General features: G+C 38.9%; 1 protein-coding gene across 2 annotated transcripts in view; it reads right to left on the bottom strand.

The window, feature by feature from the left end:
• Positions 1-1,568: 1,568 nt before the first annotated feature.
• Myb (MYB proto-oncogene, transcription factor) overlaps positions 1,569-21,664 on the bottom strand; it is a 33,225-nt gene continuing 13,129 nt past the window's right edge. Inside the window, exons 9-16 of one of the 2 annotated variants that reach the window (XM_048354126.1) lie at positions 20,222-20,476; positions 18,983-19,345; positions 16,904-17,046; positions 15,846-15,960; positions 15,629-15,754; positions 14,659-14,769; positions 13,409-13,516; positions 1,569-2,927 (exon numbers count right to left, since the gene is read on the bottom strand). In XM_048354126.1, the coding sequence (XP_048210083.1) occupies positions 2,811-2,927; positions 13,409-13,516; positions 14,659-14,769; positions 15,629-15,754; positions 15,846-15,960; positions 16,904-17,046; positions 18,983-19,345; positions 20,222-20,476 (1,338 nt within the window). In that variant the 3' untranslated portion in view covers positions 1,569-2,810. The remainder of the gene's footprint in view (positions 2,928-13,408; positions 13,517-14,658; positions 14,770-15,628; positions 15,755-15,845; positions 15,961-16,903; positions 17,047-18,982; positions 19,346-20,221; positions 20,477-21,664) is intronic. The other variant, XM_048354127.1, reaches the window with a different exon arrangement.

Genomic DNA, 21,664 nt, shown 5'->3' with positions numbered 1-21,664 from the left:
CCACCATTATTCTCATTCCTGCCAACAGTGTTCTCTCCCTTTCGTTCAAGTACTTAACAAATATTGTAACATTGATAATATCATTACTGACAGTGGGGAAAGAGAACCATTTTTCAAGGAAGTAACTACTTATTTCAGTCCTCCATAAGCCTGACGTTAACATTGCCATTACTTTATTCTAGTAATTATGTGACCTTTACATTTAACTCTGTACCTGGCAATGTACATAACAGCCAGATGATCATTTAACATACACGCATATATCACTTAAGCATGGAGACTATTGGTGAAGAAAACATTTGTGTAGTGCTTTACTTATTCCAAGTTTCAGAGTGAAGTCATTTCCTAGACAAAGGGGGAGAAAAGGCTCAAACAGCTTAATAACTTGTCCAAGTTCAAACTGCTAGTAGATGACAGAGTTGCCACCTGGAAAATGACTCTGAGAGGGCATGAATGCCTGAAGAGCTAGGGATCATAAAACGCAAAATAATCATACTAATAATGAAATGTAACAAATCCTTGGCTCAATGAACACCAACTATATCATGCATATGCAAATTAAAAGCATGAGTTGGAATGTAACTTAAGGAGATGAAAAGGAATGTATGTTCAAAGGACTTGACAACATAGTGGAAATAACACTAAGTTGAGAGATGGAATCAGTAGTGATTCATCTGGAAATAAGAAAGACTTCAGTCCAGTGCTGGCTCATGCATACACACACACACACACACACACACACACACACGCGCGCGCGCGCGTTGAGCTGCATTTATTGGAGATATGCTAGGAGGCTGACCTTCTGGCTTACATCCATTCAGGTTCTCCCTTACCCTCTACTTGATACTTATTGTGAGGACACCTAAGTGGAGATGGGAAAAATAAGGGAAGTACTCCCTGTCATGTCTCCTTTGCCAGAGGTCATTATACCTCCCCAGGGGCCCGGATTTTCCCATCTCTTCCCTTTCAGGCAGAAACATCCTTCAATAACCTCATGCATGAACCACCCTGTGGCCTATTCCATGTCCTGTCAACATCTAGGTTATCTCAACTCAAAAGCTGCTGGACTCCAGACTGATACATTCTGGAAGATTCTTCCCAGTTCTCATTATGATTTATTTTGTCAAGGATTTATCTTTGTTTGTACCCCTTTCTCCACAGCATTCTTTGTTATTTCAAATGAGATGGTGTACGCAAGTGTGTGTGTGTGTGTGTGTGTGTGTGTGTGTGTGTGCGCGCGCGCGCGCGCGCGTGCGCCAGTCAGGGCTTGGGCATTGTCCCTGAGCTCCTTTTGCTTAAGGCTAATGCTCTACCACTTGAGCTACAGTGACACTTCCGGTTTTCTCTGAGTAGTTTATTAGAGGGAAAAGTCTAATGGACTTTCTTGTCTGGGCTGGATTTGAAGCATGAACCTCAGATCTCCAGCCTCCTGAGTAGCTGGGGTTATAGACATGAACTACTAGTGCCAGGCTGGTATATGCAGATATTTGAGAGAGAAGAGTGGTTTGTTCCATCTTCTTAAGAGTACAACTATTACCAACAGTCATGAGCATAACAAAAGTCACAAGTAAGTAAAATAAGGGCACAGCTTTATTTTTGCGACAAGGCAGTAAGTAGTAAATACACTGTCATATCAAAAGTTCAGAGCCAGTCATCTTCCATAAATGTTGTTAAGGTAGCAACTGGCTATTGACCTCTGTCATTGTCTCCGCAGCTGAAAACACAGAATCCATGAGGCAGTTCTATGACCATACATTTAGAAGCTGTAGGGGATACTGATGGAACTCAGAGCCCCTGAACAGTAAGGCTGAACTCAAAACAACACATAGGACATCAACAACATAGATCTCCCAAAAAAAAGAAGTGCAATGCATGCTTTCATAAACCAACAATAACAAAAATAAAAAACAAGTAACAAAAGTTAAAAATCTCCCAAACAAGTTTTCCAAATGTGTTACAAAAGGAAAAAGCATATATACACACACATATATAAGCATATATGTGTATATATATAAAAATAGAAAAGTCTGAAGTCTGAAATACTAGTGCATAGTCAATTACCTAACACCAAGTTTCTTTTCTTTCCAACCAAGCTCTACTGCTCCTCTGAAACTAGCAGCATGTCTACAGGCTAAGAACCATAGCAGCAAAACACATTTTTCATTTGGCATTTACAAAATTAAATTACTGAATAAAAATATATTTTTGTATAAAACTATTTCATACAGTAATAATTTTAAAGCAAGCTATAAAAAAAACCCTCATAAAATGGTTTAGTACAATATATGTACCTCCAATGTAATTAACCACAAATAAGCATTTACAATCTCCATTAATTTTCCCATGGTATTAGCCAACATTTATAGTAATGCTTTTACTGATTTTTTTAAAAAAAAATTCTATATGTATGGTTAGTGATTGAGAAAAGTGAAATACTGGAGTACCTTTTTGTTTAAAAATTTCAAAAAACTCATCACAGGCAAAAATACTGATCTATTGGATTCTCTAAAATACAGATAAATCATTTCATGTTTTTTAAAAAAAATCTGCATTAAGATATTAACAACTGGTTACAATTCATTACCTAATAATTTAGGTAAGACTGTTATTCATTTATTTTAAAATCCTTTTAGTTGGGTGAAATGCAATAAGATTCCATCCAACTAAGTGCACTTGGTGCTGCTCTCAACTGTTGTACCACAACAAAAATAAGTTCTTCTCCCAATCATGAAAAGTTCCATGTCGAGGAATGATATAGCAAAGTCAATTTGAAGTGTTCTGGAAACCATAATGCTTTTTCTGGAAATGTCTCATATGACCAGAGTCCGAGCTGAGAATGCGTTCACATATTTGCGAGCCTGGCCGGAAGCAGTCATCTGTTCCTCTGTCTTCCCACAGGATGCAGGTTCCCAGGAACCACTGCAAGGCTAACAAGGGAAAAGAAAATGATATCAGGGTCAGAACAGGAAGCACAGACTGAGGTCCAAAGGGGATATCCAATCCCAGGAGGTCTAGGTAAGCCTTTTTGGCCTTCAGATGGAAATTGGCCAATACCAGGAAGCCTTTGTCAGAAAGACTCCCAACAAACTCCCTGACAACCACTCAGCATTCTTAGGTGATATAATAACCGGAAATTGCTTATTGTTAAAGGGGAACACCTACTTCAAATGGTTTCAGAAGCTACCACATCTTTTGCATACCCACAATGCCTCTTGACTCTTAGCGATTTTACCTGGAGAAATACAGGGAAGAGCATAGTTCTCCAGAGACCTAAAGTGAGTTTCAGAAAGTACTCACTCAGCAAACCAGTGCATGTTTGGGCCAGTAACTCTCTTAGGTGATACACCAGAGCATGGTATCTGTTTCCTCATAATTGGCTTAGAAATATATGTTTAGCAGTATACCTTTTTTAGTTGTTTGTTTTGCATCTTTTTCTGATGCTGAGATCAGAACCAGGACTTCATATACAATACAAGCAAGGGCTTTACCACTGAGCAACACTCCCAGCTTTTTGTATAGTCTAATTTGTACAGACTCATCAGAAGATACAAGATACCCTGGAAACAATATCTACCTTCCAGGGATAGATTCTATGTAGACCTTTATACATGTCATGTCATGTAAATAGTACATTAAGTCATTTAAACAGTACAAGAACCCACCCCATAAAGGCAGTTGCATTCGCCATTCAGGCAGAGTAGAATCGCAGAGGTGGAAGATTGGAGCTAACTTGCTGAGGTCACTCCCACAAGATTGGTGATGGAGTAGCTTTGAATTCTAGTTATCTGCCGCACAGCCAATTCCCACTGTGCCTCCAACTAAAATATGGGATATTTGTGCCCCACTTAGTGTCCAAAGGATGTAATAAGTTTACAGAATAAATACAAAAGTATTGCAAAAATTCTGAAAGCAGGATCACAGGGAAATAACTACGGGAAAAGAAATAATATGAAGATGGGGCAAGATACACAAAATATGTCATGAGATAGAGCCCCAAATCTGTGTTAACCACCATCTCGATGGGTCTCTCTAGAAGCCAACATAGAGAGGAAACAGACAAGCTGACAGGAGATCGTGTACCCCTAATTCAAGATGAAACCACTTGTTCAGGACAAGTACTACTTACTACTTCAGGTATTGACATCCAAGAGGAGTGAAGACTAGACAAGGCCTTTTTAATGTCTCACATGCCCTTTAAGGAACAAAATGTACACATGATTGCAAGAGGTAGAAAAGTAGCAGTGTTTGGGGGTTCGTGGTGCCATACGTAAGTGAAGAGGGGAAGAGACACAGGAATTGTGGGGCATCGCTGCAGGGAAAGAACAAGAGTGGGCACTGTTGAGGGAGACCGGTTGAAAAGAAGGCATGTAATACAGGAAGAGGAAGAGCAGGAAAGAGTCAGGAAGCAACAATTTATACATTGCCAGTGGAGAGGACTGGAGCGGAGAGAAAAACCAACACAGTGATGAAATAGCAACATTTAACAAGCCCTTACTATGCACTGTCTATGGCTCTAAGGGTTTTCACAGGTCTCATCCCACTTAAATCTCACACAGAACATCCCTTCACATAGGTATGTCTGTACACCATGTGGCCTATAAAAAAGGTAATTTAAATGGAAGGGGGAATATAGGCAATGTACACAAGGTCACCTCGATAAGAAATGATGGAGCAAGAATCTGAACTCTGGTGAGATTCAAGAACCAACATCTCTAATGAGTGTAAAGTGTTGCCTCTAGTAGATTTTTTGTCAAGAACAACACAAGTAGCCTAATAGAAATTCAAGGGAAATTCACCAGTGCCTCGTGATCCAGAAAGAAGCCTTTACATGGGCAAGAGAAGTATCAGAAGTTTAGAGATGGGAGGAAAGGACTGGGAGAGAAGGAGGGAATAGAAGACACTGTACAAAAGGAAATGTACTCATTGCCTGACTCATGTAATTGTAATCCCTCTGTATGCCATCTCTATAATAATAATAAAGTAAATTTTTAAATGTCTGATAATTCTGAGTGAGTACTATAGTGGCAGAGTGGTGAGGTCTATTTGCCTCATGGCTGGAACAAAGTTTCAGTGACAAAAGGTTTACAGTGCCATGTTCTTACTTTCTGATAATGCAGACTAAGTTTCTTAGCTATCTCCCTACTCCTCACCAGTGTAAGTAGCAAGGTCAAGTGTGGTTTACTCTAAAAGCTCAGGGGCTTAACATGTAGCACAATATGCTACATAGCAAATGGCTTAGCCTACTCTTTTCCTAGGAACATTGTATCAGAGAAAGGACAAGACAAACATGACAGCTAGATACTCTAGGGTGACTTTTGACAGCATGTCCATCATATTTAATAGTTTAATAGTTTCCTAAACAAAATAACCATGGCAAATACAGCATTCTTTGAAATAGTTGTGAATAAATATTTCCCTAGACTCAAACATGTGGATTCAATATACATCTGTCTGTGGTGGTTTCTGTGTATTGATTTGTCATATCTTAGCTTTCTTGCTTGCTTAAATATTGTTGCTGAACTTTTGGGTGCAAAACTGAAACTCTACATCGACAAATGAAATCATTTTCTGCTGGTTCTGCAATCTATGGGTTCAATGCAATTCCAATCCAAAGTCCCAAGGTCCTTCTTCACAGAAATAGAACAATCAACCCAAAAGTTCATATAAAGCATAAATGACTCTGCATAGCTGAAGACATCCTGAGAAAATAGAACTGGCATTACAAAACCAGACTTCAAATTATACTACAGAGCCATCATAACAAAAACAGTACAGTACTGACACAGAAACAGATGAGGTCTAGTTGAAATCATATTTTTCCAGTTACAAAGCAGCTGAATCCTTTTTAAAAAAATCACTCTGCCAAGATTTATTTTTATCTTTTCAATTACTGGTCTAGTGTTTGTAGTCATTATAGAAAAGTGTGATATATGCTAAATACTATTTGAGAGGGAAGAACTCAGTATGGTATGTCATCTACCTCAAAGTACAACATGCTGAGAAATAATGATTAGATGAATATAAGCCAGGGTATGGATTTTAAAGAGAATATGCCAAATCTGAAACTCCTAATATACACATACCTTGTATGCAGATTTAAAATATGTATGGAGATAACCACATGTCTTGAGAAAGTGGAGGGGGAAAAGGAATGAAAGTGAGACTGGAAATGGATGTGAGCAACAAGAAAGAAAGGATTACTTCTATTTTTCTTTGATTAAGAATTTTGCGGGGCTGGGGATATGGCCTAGTGGCAAGAGTGCCTGCCTCATATACATGAGGCCCTGGGTTCGATTCCCCAGCACCACATATACAGAAAATGGCCAGAAGTGGTGCTGTGGCTCAAGAGGCAGTGTGCTAGCCTTGAGCAAAAAAAAGAAGCCAGGGACAGTGCTCAGGCCCTGATTCCAAGGCCCAGGACTGGCAAAAAAAAAAAAAAAAAAAAAAGAATTTTGCATCCAGGTGTGATGGCAAATGCCTGTCATCCACACTTCCTCATGGGGAGGATGTAGGAGGATCTTGAGTTCTAGCTAGCCCTGGTAAAGATAGAGAAAGGTGTCTTGAAAGCAAAAGTACAAGCCAAAGGCTAAATAGCAAGGCTCAAGTGATAGAACACTTGTGTAGTATACCTAAGGCCCTTGGTTCAGTCCCTAAGACACACACACACACACACACACACACACACACACGCACATACTCACACACACACACCTTATACTAGATTCATATGTCTCCTAGTGAGGCATATGAAATTCTAGTCTCTTGAACGCAGGATTTACGTTGATGTTGAATTCCCCAAGTCTGTTCAGGAGAATGTAAGACAAAGAATTAGCAATCTCACATACATGCCACTTCAATGTGATTAGGACTTTGATATATTCCCTGATTCATCACTTGATTCATATTTGGCTGGTGAGATGGCCTGAAGTTTCTAGTTTGTTTTCTTTTAAAAGATTAAAAAAGAGAGAGAGGGCTGGGGATATGGCCTAGTGGCAAGAGTGCTTGCCTCGTATACATGAGGCCCTAGGTTCGATACCCCAGCACCACAACATATACAGAAAATGGCCAGAAGTGGCACTGTGGCTCAAGTGGCAGAGTGCTAGCCTTGAGCAAGAAGAAGCCAGGGACAGTGCTCAGGCCCTGAGTCCAAGCCCCAGGACTGGACCCCCCCCCCCAAAAAAAAAGAGAGAGAAATTAATTGTGCCAAAAGAGTGAGAAACAAGAAATCTCTAATTATCCTTTTTAACTTGTCTTTAGAAAATAATTAGATGAAAAGTCTAAAAGCCAAAACTTCTTCTCAGAGGGACATCTTTTGAAAAAATATCTCTTAGTTGGTCACCAGTGTCTCACTGCTATAATCCTAGCTACTCAGGGGGCTGAGATCTGAGAACTGTGGCTCAAACCAGCCCGGGCAGGAAAGTCTGTGAGACTCTTAAAAGCCATTAAAAACTACCAACTCTCCCCCAAAGCCTCCCCCTGCCCCCGCCCCACGCCCCGCCTCCAAAAACCCATAAGTGGAGCTGTAGCTCAAGTGGTAGAACTCTAGTCTTGAGCAGAAAAGCTCAGGGACAGTGTCCAGGCCCAGAGTTCAAGCCCCAGGATCAGCAAAAACAAACAAAAAACAAATAAACCTTATATATGTTACATCATAAAAGTAAGAGATGAGCTAGAGTGGAAATGTTAAGGTAAGGTTAATGGACACCAAGCATCCTTGTTGGTAAATATGGCTCTATGCTGCCCCCAGATCCCCAGATCAATTAAATGTCTCAAACAGGGTTGCTAGTTTTGTCAGGAAAAAGAAGCTTGAAGTCAGGATAGGGAAGATACAGAGGGTGTCTGGAGGTTCTCCCATCTACTAATTCCTCACTTCCCAAGGCTAAATTAACAATTTTCCATGTAGATGGGCCAATCCACAAAATACAGTTTGTTTCAAATGTCTATAGAGGCTTTGATCTTGCATGTTTATATACCTCTCAATAGTTTCTATCACAGAGCCTAGCAGGCCACAGGTTTGGAAGAATATCTCATTTCCTGGCAGCATGTTGGGGCCAGACTATGGAGATGAAGACAAATGCTGAGTAGTTCCAAACCAATTTCACTTTTGCTGATCTCCCTACAAAAGATTCGAGCTCAGTGTTTATGCTATGTGTAAGCAAACAAAACAGATGAAAAACCCATGTCTTGTAAAGTCAGGGGCAGGACACCCTGACTCTACGCTGAACAGAGCTCTCTGTTTCATTTAGGCTGTCCTTGTTCAACCCCAAAGTTGCACACAGAACATTCGCTTAATTTCTAACATCAATTGAAAGCAGGTCAATAGAAATATTACTGGCAACTACATGACTTTTTGCCAGGGTAAGTGGAAAAAAGTGAGTGTGGAGACATCCATGAGACCAGGTCAACAACAGCAACCTATATCAACAAATGTTCGGAAAGATCTCCACCACATGTAGACTGTTTCCATGCCCACACAAACAGCAGATAAACAGAGAAAACTAGGAAATCAGTTCTTTCATCTTCACAGTACCTATATTTTCTGAATCAGTTGAGTAAGCTAGCTCTTTTGGTGACCCACTGACATTGTTCTGCAAAACTAGAACAGGGAATATAGTATGCTGCAGGAAATAATACACTACAGTGCGTTATTGAGGGCTCCTTGTTCTGCCATTTTAAGAACACAGAACTGCACAGCCTTTGCCTAATAATAATTACCTCTGGTTACATATGCCCAGTGCTGCCATCTTGAAAGCATGGGCATATCCATTTGATCATCTCAGCAACCTTATGTAATAGGCCACAGTTCCCGTTAACAGACAAGAACAATTTAATTTATATAATTTACTCAGTTAAATTCATAGAAGTAGAAAATGGCAGAGTCTAGACCAGAACTGGGGTTCTGTTAGCAAGTGAGTTCATACCCTTGTCAGCTGTACTACAAAAAGGCTTGCCTTATTGTTTTGGAAATATAATAAACAGATCACATAAATATAGGAGCAGTCTAATTACACAGAATCAAAAGCCAAGAAGAAGAGTATCAGTTGCAAGTTATACTGATTTTTAAAATGGTATTTGATGTTGTGTGAATATGTTTCAGTAATAATGACTTGAGAAATTTACTTAGACTCATTTTTTTTTAAGTAAGACCATGACAAGCCAAGTCAGGAAATTAAAATTTAAGGCTGTCATTCTGTGGTTAGGAAAAAAAGAGGAAAGTAAGTGGGTAAGAAGCATATAAACACATCGTTTACACTTGAGTTTTAAATAGGAGTAAAAGGAAATTATAATTTTAGAGAAAAATAAAGAAGGTCAGATGGCTAAGAACTTAACTACTATTTAGGATCTATCAGTCAAAATGTCTACCTTAAGAAATGTTTATTAGCATAATGTATTTAATTCACCATGTAAAGTAAATTAAAAGCATACTGAAGAAAACAGGTAGTTTCCCGCAACCCCCCCTCCTCCCCCCTGCCTGCACTGAGGAGAGCACTCTGTGTACTGACTGCCTTGCGGTCTCTCAGGATAATTTCTCAATGGCAGAATATAAGTAGCAGTCCATAATAGTGCATAATGAATCAATCTTTCCTGACCCAAGCAGCAAGCTCTCTATGCTGAGCATTCTCATTACTTCTTTGTAGTCATCTTGTGTACTCTTGAGTGCAATAGCCAAATCATTTAGTAAATGCTAATAGGTCCATTAATATTGCATGTGAGAAATCTGCCTAATTGGGTCATATTGAGTTACCAATGAAATACATGAAATAGAATTGTTTTAAGCAAGCAAAATTACCAAACTGTGTAAGAACACAGACCCGTACCCTTGTTTTGCTTTCTGCTATTTCAATTACCCAGGGCCAACCATGGTCTGAAAACATGACATGGAAAATCTAGAAAGTGAACAATTCAAAAGTTTTAAGTATGGTCCTAGGGTATGGATATTTATTATTAATTTATTACTGTGCTTAATTTAGAAATTAAACTTTCTCCCAAGCATATACGTATAGAAAAAAACATATGCATAAGGATCAGTGCTATTTAAAACTCACTGATACAAAAGAAAGCACAGGTTAATATACAGCTATTAATTTTGAATTTCAAAGATAATCAATATTCCTACTAAATAAAACATAAATATGTTAATAGAGTTCTATACTGATTTCTTTTTTAATTTAGTTGCTAACCTGTGGTATCCTAGCACTAGGTTGTTCATGCCTATAATCCTAGCTATGCTCATGGGGTTGAGAATTCAGATTAGGGGCTAGCTGGGGCAGAAAAGTCCATGAGACTCTTACTTGAGTTAACCTCGATAAAACCAGATGTGGACCTGTGGTTCAAGTGACAGAGTACCAGCCTTAAGCAAAAAAACTAAATGACAGGGCCCAGGCCTTGAGTTCAAGCCCCAGTATATTCTCTCTCTCTCTCTCCTTTCTCTCTCTCTCTCTCTTTCTCTCTCTCTCTCACATACACATATACATACACACACAATCTGTGATATAAATTATAAAATTTATCTTCATAAATGTTGAAATATTATCAACTTTTTTTCTTATTGTGCTAGCACAATGGTTTGAACTCAGGGCCTTCCTTTCTCACTCAGCTTGTCAACATTTATATACTACATATTTTACCTCTGATTGGTTGTACCTATACACTGTTTGGTTAAGTTATAAGTTATTAGGAAGCTCAGAGCTGGTGGCTCATGCCTGTAATCCTAGCTACTCAGGAAGCTGAGATCTGAGTATTGTAGTGCAAAACCAGCCAGGACAGAAAAATCCCCTTGGGACTTTTATCTCCAATTAACCACTCAAAAATTGGAAGTGAGCCGTGGTTCAAAGTGGTAGTGTGCTAGCCTTGAGTAAAAGATTCAGTGACAGTGCCCAGGCCCTGAGTTCAAGCCTTATAATGGAGCCCCCATTGCCCCCACCCCTCAAAAAAAGAAAGAAAAGAAAAGTTATTGGGATTCAATCCTAGAAAAATAAATGTTTTCAATTTATGTAATGATTCCTCCCCTAAATATATTATGTTTCATTCTTTGAAATTCAAAATGTACTTTTTCTATACTATTATAAATATAGGTTGAATCCTAGGCTAAAGTTACAAAATACCCATAGATCTTAATTGACCTTAAAATACTATTAACATTAGTCAAATTCTAGGCTCTGGCTTGAAGGCTGGCTGGCAGGCCCATCTTCTGGATAGAAAAAAAAAAATCTATGCTCTGGGAACCACAGGCCGAAAAATAAAATAAAAGAAAGTGATTTTCCTTTCTGTCTTAAGGATCAGCTATAAATCAAATTTTGAATTGGCTGCCCCTTGCATTTACATCTTGCTAAACGGTTTTCTGTGCCTCTCTAAGACCTGAGTAGAGATTATTCCTTCTCACCTCCCAAATCCTCTCCATATGGGCCCTACCAAAGCCTGACTGTCTCAGGGACTTCTGCTAGTCCACAAGTTCTGATGCTCCCTCCAGCCAACAGCATCTTCCACCAAAGCAACTGCAAGGCCACAGGGAAGCGATCTCATTTAATTAATAAGCCAGTGTACCTACATCTCTTCCTGCTTTGTACTTAGTATTAAAAAAAAAAATGACACTGAAGCTGGGTGCCAGCAGCTCATATCTGTAATCCTAGCTACTTAGGAGGCTGAACTGAGGATCCCTGATTTAAGATCACCTGGAAGACCAACTCTTATCTCCAATTAATCAGCAAAACAAAACAGAAGTAGAGGCATGGCTTACAGTTCCCCGCCATGTGTGAAAAAGCCAAGTCAGATTGTGAGGCTGAGTTTAATCCCTAGTGTTTGCACATACATACACACAGACACACACACACACACTAAAAAATGTAAATAATAGTGAATATCACAAGTACTTAATATAGGAATTTTTAAGCTTCTCACAGTTTGGCATGAGAAAGCATATCTTAATGATGGTAAAGTTCTAGAAGGAGAATGAGTCAGCTAGCTCTCAAGTCCTACCACCTGTTACCAAGCTCTTTAAGTTATAGCACCAAAAAAAAAAGACTTCCTGACTCTGAACAGGTTCTCCATGCAGGCCAGGGTTTATGAAATTTCCCTGTGGGCAGAACAGAGGGGAGGGCCTAGAGAGGGCTGGATGTTAGGATATTTAATCTTGGGAACTACTTGGAAAAATCTGAAGGTACAAATCTGTCTTGGTAATTTACATTGGGCTCAGGATTACTTTGGAATTTGTTGCATTTTATCAACACATTATGTTCTTCAGATTTATCTCCTTTGATATTAAAACCTGAATGAAAAATGGCCCACTACAGATCAGCCGCAGCATTGACACCTACCTTCTTTATTCAGATAGTCAAACATGTTGCAAATATTTTCTGTCTAATTAATTTCAACTTTTCCTTAAGATGTAAACAGTCTCTGTGCTTTGATTGTTTAGTAATAGAGCATTAAGAAGCAAAAATCTGGCTGGGTGCTGGTGGCTCATGCCTGTAATCGTAGCTACTTTGGAGGCTGAGCTCTGAGGATCCTGGTTGGAACCTAGCTTGAGCAAAAAAAGTCTGTGAGGGCTGGGAATATGGCCTAGTGGCAAGAGTGCTTGCCTCCTACACATGAAGCTCTAGGTTTGATTCTCCAGCACCACATATATGGAAAATGGCCAGAAGGGGCGCTGTGGCTCAGGTGGCAGAGTGCTAGCCTTGAGTGGGAAGAAGCCAGGGACAGTGCTCAGACCCTGAGTCCAAGGCCCAGGACTGGCCAAAAAAAAAAAAAGTCTGTGAGCACCTTATCTCCAAAAAACTAGCAAAAAGCTAGAAGTGGATGCGTAGCTCAAGTGGTACAGTGCCAGACTGGAGCAAAAAAAGCCAACCAAGAGCATGTGGCTCTGAGTTCAAGCCCTTGTACCGGCACAAAAAAATAAGCAAACAAATATCTAGAAAAAAATGAACTATGCAGACACACTTTTAGATGGGGAGGAGGAGTAGCTAAAAGCAGAAGGAGAAAGCTGGAGGCATAGCTCAATTCATAGGACACCTGCCTTGCAGGGGGGCAAGGTTCTGAATATAATTCCCATGCCACCAAAAAACAAAAGCAGCAGCAGATGATGACATAAGTGTTATATACAGTATTAGTCATCATAAAAAAATGCTTCACTTCATCATATTTGGGGGATCTGCTCTTATAAAGTATGTCTCACATAAGTAGCAACAAAAACTTGTAAGTTGTTTCTTAGATACAAATAAATTGTTTAGCGCTGGACATGTAGCCCAGTAGCAGAGCATTTACCTTCTGGGGGATCTCCAACCGCAAAAAGGAAAAAGTTTAAAAGGACTACTTCTTTATGGATAAAATATTGAAGACCATGTGTAATTATGTATACAGGTAACAGTTTTTCAGTGAATCAATTTTAAGTCACCAAGGTTGAAATAGTCATTACCTGCAAAGGACTCAACAGGGACCTGTTTTTAGGAACTGTGAATGCTTTGAGAACATTGTCTTCGTCTTCTGATACTGGCGTCATTAAAACAGAGCTTGTAAGAATATTCTAAAGGAAAAGGAATCATTTGAAATTTAAATTAGATTGGGTAAAATGAGAGTCAACCTCACTCTAGCATTGTAGGGAGCAGAAATATTTTACAGCTACAAATTAATGACAGCACACTGGTGAAAATACAGCCTTAGGAATCAGAGTTCTAGTCAGAGTCCTAGTCTAGTACCACTCCTAGATAATCTTAAACAAATGGCCAAGCTGCTCAGTGTCCCTGTTATTATAATGGGAGAAAAAATGTTATCAAAACTTCAGGGTTATTGTGAGGATTGCAGGAATTAATTCATCTAAAGCCCTTAGATGAATTCTTCCCACTTAGAGCACTGAATAAAACATTAGCAATTATTATTTGCTCTGATTCTTGCAAGACATAAAATGAACTAGGCCCAAAGTGCCAGGCATGAAGTGGTGGTGACAGAAACAATGCAATACAGCTGGCCCTTGGCACACATGGATTTATCAACCAAAAATATTCAGAAAGAAAACTTAGCATCTGTCCTGAGCATATGCAGACTACTTTCCTTGCCATCATCTCCTAACCAATACAGTGGAACAACCCTTTACATTGGCTCAGGTATGGTAAGTAATGTGCATAGGTTCTATACAAATACCAAGCCACTTCCTGTAAGGGACTTGAGCCTCTTCAGGGTTTGGTACTTGAGGTGGGTCCTAAAGGGCATGCATTCTTCTGTGATAGGGAGGGACATCTGCACAAAGCCAGGCATCTACTGTATATCATGGTTGGCTCCATGCTAGACATTTTGTGAAAACAATTACAGATAATCTAACTGCAAGGAACTACGGCCTTAAGAAAACAAATAAATTAAAGGAAAATAGAAAACTTGATGCTTTATTTTCAAGGAAATATCCAAAAAATGACAAGAACTCTGAAATCACTTAAAAATAATGAAAAAATCACCAATGGAATAGAATCTATTTCTAATACTTAAGCAAAACTCCCAACCTTTTATCTTCCATGAATAGTCCTTCACTTAAAAAATCATGTAGTAGAGAATAATTAGAAATCAGAGGTATTAAAGAGTCATTGCTACAATGACATGAGCCCTGCCAGCCACACGCAGGATTTTGTGGGGCCCCAACATCATGGAATAGCTGGAGGCTTGTATGCATGCACTTACTGGGGTGTCTTCTACAGGTGCCGCTTGGGTAAACAGCTGAGTGTGTAGACTGTCCCCTTCCCAGTGGTTTGAGCAGAAGAAATTGCCCACCTTATCAGTTGGAGATTCCACCTAAAAGCAAGCAGGAAGTAATTCCTCATTTCTAAGCTACATCTTCTATCCAACATGTCCTCTCAGGAGTACCCTTCTGTATCTCAAACACTTGACATTACACGAAAATAAGTTTGAGAGGCACTGAATCCCATGTGTTGGGAATGCACCTGACCAATAATTCAATCCTGGCCAGTGATAAGTATCTTTTCTCATACCATGGAATTAAAGGCACTACTATTTGAATGTAAATTCCAGTTTCCTGTGGTAGGAGAAAAAGAAGGAATACCATATTCAGCATCAGTGGAATCTGTGTTCCCATGCTATGGTCACTCCTTTTGATCTCTCATTCCCTAAAAAATGTACAGAAAAGCCAGGCACCAATGGCTCGCACCTGTAATCCTAGCTACTCAGGAGGCTGAGATCTGAGGATCACAGTTCAAAGCCAGCCCAGGCAGGAAAGTTCATGAGACTCTTATCTCCAAGTAACCACCAGAAAACCAGAAGTGGTGCTGTGGCTCAAGTGGTAGAGTGCCATTCTTGAGCTGAAGAGATCAGGGACAGCGCCATAACACAAGAACATGAAAACGAAACACTTATCTTTTTATAACCTATGATTTTTAGAAGTGTAATTTAAAAGAATCTGCTGCTCTCTTTTTGGTTTTCTGTCTAACCTAACCATGGAGTCAATGTGGTTGTCCATCTGGAAAGGCTGGTGACTACAGTGTGTGGGTATTTTCTGATGGTATTGTGCATGAAAATCTTGGATAAAAAGCTTTTACATGGTGTGTCCTAATGCTTTTACACAGCATGCTGAGTTGCACAGAAAAGCAAATGCAGCAGGCTTTGGGGTTGTCCTTTCCAAGGATCTTGAACTTACCTCTTGTTTGATCTTCTTCAATAAGGGTGGTCCATTCTCTGGAAATTCAGCAACAATCCCAGATTCGTCAGATTCCTGTTTGATCACATCCTGTAAATCTTCCACTATATGAGAGGGTGTCTGAGGCTGCAGTCAAGAATGGATATTTGGTTATTAAAGGATAATTCTTGTCTGTATTAATAAAATGACTAGACCCAAGGACTTTTCTAGAACTTACTAGCATCTTCAAGGGACCATATTTAATTTCTTGTGCTGCAAGAGCATGTTTAAATGGCGTAGGAGTTCTTGGAGAGCTTTCTAGGATTGACCTTTTGATAGCTGGAGTTCTAAAACTTTAAAAAGCGAAAAACAATAGTTCAATATGAAAAACAGGTATCCATTACATTGCTCTACTTGTCAAGCAATTTTTCCAAAAAGTATACTAAAGTCTGTTACTGGTATGGAATTGGGTTTGTTAATCAACCTTATGTATTCATTAAGGAAAAGATAGCATGCATACCATATATTTACAAATATTTTGAAATATCTTACCCTAAAGACTAAGAATACTGAAATCTTGTTTCACCTTTCCTGAATGGTTCTGATGACACAAATAATGTTCCTAGGTCTGTATATTGACTACATGTATTGTGATATCTGAAGCCATTTGCAAAATTGCAGATTTTATCTACTCACTAAAACTGAGACCACACTAGAAACCCTGTGTTAACCTTACTCAGAAATAGTAAGAATGTGCTTTTCTCATTATCTACACATAGTTTCTCTGCTCTTTCCTTGAATAGGTGTGTTCTTTATCAAATAACATTAATATAATCACTCGGGTTTTAATCACATAGGGATATCAACAGAGGTCCTTTTTTCTACATACATTTTAAAAAGAAAATAACTGAGATTGAAAATATGAACTCAGTAAAGAACTAAGCTTTATCTCATTTTGAAACTCAGAATTGGAGAAGGAAGTTAAAAATGTTTTCAGTGAGGAAAAAAAAGCCCTTATTCAATGAACAAACTGGATGGAAACATATGAAAACAATGCTGTATGTGTACAAGAAAATTCTGGAGTGAACTACAAATGATAATTTAGTTTATTCTCCATCTCCTACCTGGAGTTCGTTGTAATGTGCTCAAGACACATTCAATGTGAGAATATAAATGATACATATAACTGAATTAGTAAAATTATAAACATACAAATGGGTCAGACATTTGAGGGCTATATTTTTGTTAGTATAGGGAAATAAGATTAATATTTTTCGTCATGAAGTGAGGACTTACATGGTATGTTCCTTGTGAGTTTTCACAGTCTGGTCTCTATGAAATGGTGTTGTAACAGTCAATTTGTGACCATTGAGCGGGGTGGAGGTTAAAGAAGGCATTTCCGTGTCTCCGTTTTCATGGGTACTGGGAGTGTTTAAGAACTAAACATGAGGAGAAAGAAAAGCATTACTTAGATTGAACAATGGTTCTCTAGTCAGCAAAATTTAAAATCATATGTAGTCAACAAGCATGTTTATTGCTAACCCATCACACAAAATTATAAACATGTTCACAATCATGTGAACATGATTGTGGAGAGGGAACTGCTTTACTTTAACCAAGCATCCAAAATTTGGAATTTTATTTCTTAGAAATAAAATCTAGGGTCAATGCTGAAAAGCTTGTAAAATCCTAACAAAATATTCTCAATAAATGACACTTTCCATTAAAGAGAATGAGACAGTTCTTTAACATTAAAAAGATTATGTATAGTACATAATACTTGATAATGATAATAAGCAACTTTGGTACTGGAAGAAAAAGATTAAAGGTTTTTAAAAATTATTTGCTTTCATATTGTTCTCTCTCTAACAATCTATGAACAAGACTATGTTATATAATATTTGCTTACTAACATTATTTCCACATAATTATGTGGAAAATTATTGAATAATAATATATAGCTCTCAGAATACAAAAGTTCTGGGGGAAAACTAGGTATTCCTAAAATGATTCCAAGGTAAAATGATCTTGGGAAACATAATAGATCATAATATTCTCCTAGGAATTCACAATACATGTTAGCATCATAATAATTCTGAGGAGGATGGATGTGATGATCTATGCCTTTAATACCAGCTACTCTGAAGGCTGAAGGACTAGGACCCAAAGTCCAAGGCCAGCCCTAGGCAAAAAAAAAAAGCATGAGAAATAAACTAAAAAAGTGAAAGGACTGTGGGTGTGGTTCAAGTGATAGAGTGCTTGCCTAGGAATTAAGCTGGAGCCCCTACATTCATTTAAACACACACTCACACACAACAAATGAAAACAAAACAAAACTCTCGGGGGAAGTCAGTCCTGATGGCCTGTGCCTCTAGCCCTATTTATTTAGGAGGCTGAAGCAGAAGAATTGCTTGAGCCTAGGAGTTCCAGGTCAGTGTGAAAAATACAGACTGAAATAAAAAGAAACCTATTTTTAAAACAAAGTTGGCCTGGAGGTAGTATGTTGGCCTAGCATGAGTGAAGCTCTGGGTTTGATTCTTAGCACTTGTCCAACAAAAAGAAGAAAGAAAATCTTCAATGAATATATTGTGAAAATATGTTCAAAGTTCCAAATAAGCAAATAACATATTATTTTAATAATTTAGGAGCATAAATCTGACCAGTATGGACAGTATTATAAATATCGTGCTAAAATTCAAACCAACTCATATTGAAATTTTAAACTATTTTCCTTAAATATTTGTTTCTCATCCTCTCTCTAAACATTTCCACTTAAAGATGGATAAGAACTTTTTAAATGGTCTCATTGCAACCCGAATGCTATATAATCATAGTTTCTTTGGGGTCAGTGAATCACACCATAAAAACTAAAGAGAGATGGAAACAGTATTAAAATTCTTTTTGTAAAAGAAGGAGGAAATCACATGGGAAAAGAGGAAGGGACTAAAATGTTAAACTCTAATGTGGAAATAAAAGCATATCTCATGCAACTAACTACCTTCCAAATCACAAAAAAATAAGAGAGAGAGAGGGAGAGAGAGAGAGAGAGAGAGAGAGAGAGAGAGAGAGAGAGACCATCATCAGAGAGAGAGAGAGACCATCATCAGAGAGAGAGAGAGAGAGAGAGAGAAGAGAGAGAGAGAGAGAGAGAGAGAGAGAGAGAGAGAGAGAGAGAGAGACCATCATCAGCCAGCTTGCAGGCAGCCTCGTGTTTGAGAAGCAGCAGGTCCTGGCCCCAGCTAGACTCAGCAGCAGGGATGAGATCAGCAAAGACAGCCATAATTAGTCATTTGTTCCAAAGGATTAGTTTCTAGATTATTAAGGCTCAGGTGTCTGGTGAAAATTGGTAACAGCTGTGCAGAAATCAGGCTCTACCTGCGAGGGAGAGAAGGGCAGGCTTTTGACAGGGGAATGGTTGGGAGATGAGTTGCTACCGTCAGCAAAGAGGAAGAAGCTAGAGTCTCCAGCGGCTAAGGGGCTGGCCTGGCCCCGTTTTTTTCGAAGGATCACCAGTGGCATTGTGCTGTGCCTTGCCGGAGGTAAGGGCTTGGGTGAGCCAAAGGAACCCTCGCTCAACATGCGTCTGTTCACTCTTGGGCTAGGCCCTTGTGCAGGTCTAGTCCCAGGGCCCTCTCTTTGCTGCAGTTGGAGGGCTCTGCCTGCGTGATGTTGGCTAGGTGAAAAAGCTGCTTCTTCAAAGGATTCAAAACTGCTGAGATCACACCATGCTGAAGAATCCTGAAACAATGTGGGAGGCACAGAGCTTTGAGACAGTGTGTGCACAATGTATGCCATGGTCACCTGAAGCAGAACCCTGAGCCAGAGATGAGAAGTGCAAGAAAACACTGGACTTCTAGCCAGCAGCAAAAGTTATTCTGTTTAGAAGGCTCTATGCTGCCTTAAGGCTGGACTTTGTGCATGTGCTGTGGGAAGTGCCAGCACTCTTACTCATGTGCAGTCAAAAGCACACAGAAAATTCTAGATGGTATGCTATAGCAATATCCAGTCCCCCATCTGACCAGTAAACAGTAAATGCCTTTTAACCAATTGGAAACCAAGGAAATGAAGTGAGTGCTCTGAGGAGTGACTGCTGAGCTCACATTGATCTCACTAGCAAAGATGCAGCTCAGTGAACCAACAGGACCCCTAATCAATGTTCATTATTTTGGAAAGTCCTACTCACCAACAAACTGATTTTTACTTCACATACATTGAAACAGTGCTTTCAGGCCCATACTTAAATTTTTCAAAATTCTTAATAAGCTATTCAAATTCTAGAAAAGTACAAAGAGGCAAAACTAAAATTCAGATAAAAATAATTCAAACATCATTCCATAACTGCACTGAGTTGTTCTGCCTTACAAGTCATCCACATCATTATATTTGAAAGAAATATGCATTTAAAGGAAATGTGCAGCAAGCTGCCTTTTGTCTGGGTAGCTTAGGAAATTGGATCTTTAAAAAAAGTATTCACTAAGACTAAAATGATACTTTTACTTTTACATGAATCTAGGCCAATTACATATGTGCGATAGAAGAAAGGCAATTATTTTTCAAGTGGATTTTCTAATTCCTTTTCCAGAAACATGTACTTGCCTTGACAATTCTACTTACAGAATCTATAAATTGGAGTGTTTCTGCAAATTCTAAGAGGTTCTTAACATTATCCAGAATGGTGCCCTGGTGGACGATCATGCACCTTGCTGGCGAAGCACTTTCTTCAGGCAGGGAACCGGGATCCACCGGCAGTGATGGAGTAGAGTGGTGTTCTCCCAAACAGGAAACAGGTGCACTGTCTCCATGAGGTCTGCTGTGGTCGGCCATAGAGGTGCTCTGCCACCCGGGGTAGCTGCATGTGTGGTTCTGTGTCTGAGGAAGGGGGAGGGGGGGAATTGGGTGTAGAAATAAAGAAAAGAGCAGGGAGAAGAAAGGAAGAAGGAACTTAGCAATGATATTGCACAAGGTATCAGATGCTGTTGGAGGAAAGATAAAACTAGTTGCATCATCCCAAACTTATGCTTATAAGACAGTTGTCAAGATGTTTCCTTTTTGTTAGGGTAAGCCCCCACTTTTTAGGAGTGCAGTAATTTGTACCTATATAATTGCCCTAATGGCTGCCATTTTTGCTAAAGCTTCAACTCAAGGGACTATGTCGAAGAGTATGAGATTCTCATATTGAATCTTAGAAATCAGCTTGAGCATAAACATTTGCAAAAGGTGATAAATCCATGATTGCTGACCTGTCCTATTTGCAAGCTCATCTACTAAAAGGTAATATTTCACTGATAAAATGCACCAACGTTTTAAAGCTCTAACTTGAAATTTAGTCAAGCCTTTCAACTTGGCTAAATAGCTAAAGCCACATAGTAAAAGACACTACAGTGTTGGTCTGTAAGGAAGTACTCCTTAGAGGAAAAACACAAGTGCCCATATTGTACATATTCCGTTGCCTCTACCCTTTTCTAAGGCTACAGATTGCACGGGAGCAGGGAAGGCCTGCCAAATCAACGTGGTTAGAAAAGCAGAAGAGTAAATTAACAGAAGTCTCCTTACAGCATGACCGCGCAACAGGAGAAATTGCAAAACAGTAACTAAAGTGAAAAAGCAGTGGAACCGCCATGTGCACATAATCACTTTATTGTTTAAGAAAAAGAAATGGACCACCAAGGATACCTACTGAGTATCACTTCTTCTTCATGCACTGTGTTGGTTAACTATGTATTTTACAAAATACAAGCTATTGTCCCAGGTTTTGCTGCCCCATCACTACAAAGAAGTCAGAATTCAGTAATGGTCCAAACAGCTTCCAGGCATGCCAGTGAAAGAATGCAGTTAAAGTTACTTCTGAGGATATATATATCTATATATATCTACCTATATTCTATATGTATATATGTATATATATGTGTGTACATATACATATGTAATATATGTAATATGCATACCTATAGTTTTTGTATTTTATAGTTTACATACTTTAATATTTTATATATTTCACATTTTATATATTACAGATTTATATGTTATATATGCATATCTATGCACACATACATATAT

Source organism: Perognathus longimembris, chromosome 9, assembly GCF_023159225.1.
Source record: "Perognathus longimembris pacificus isolate PPM17 chromosome 9, ASM2315922v1, whole genome shotgun sequence".
NCBI classification, from domain to species: Eukaryota; Metazoa; Chordata; class Mammalia; order Rodentia; family Heteromyidae; genus Perognathus; species Perognathus longimembris.
Note: the sequence above shows the minus strand (reverse complement) of the source record. Positions and strands in the feature narration are given on the sequence as shown.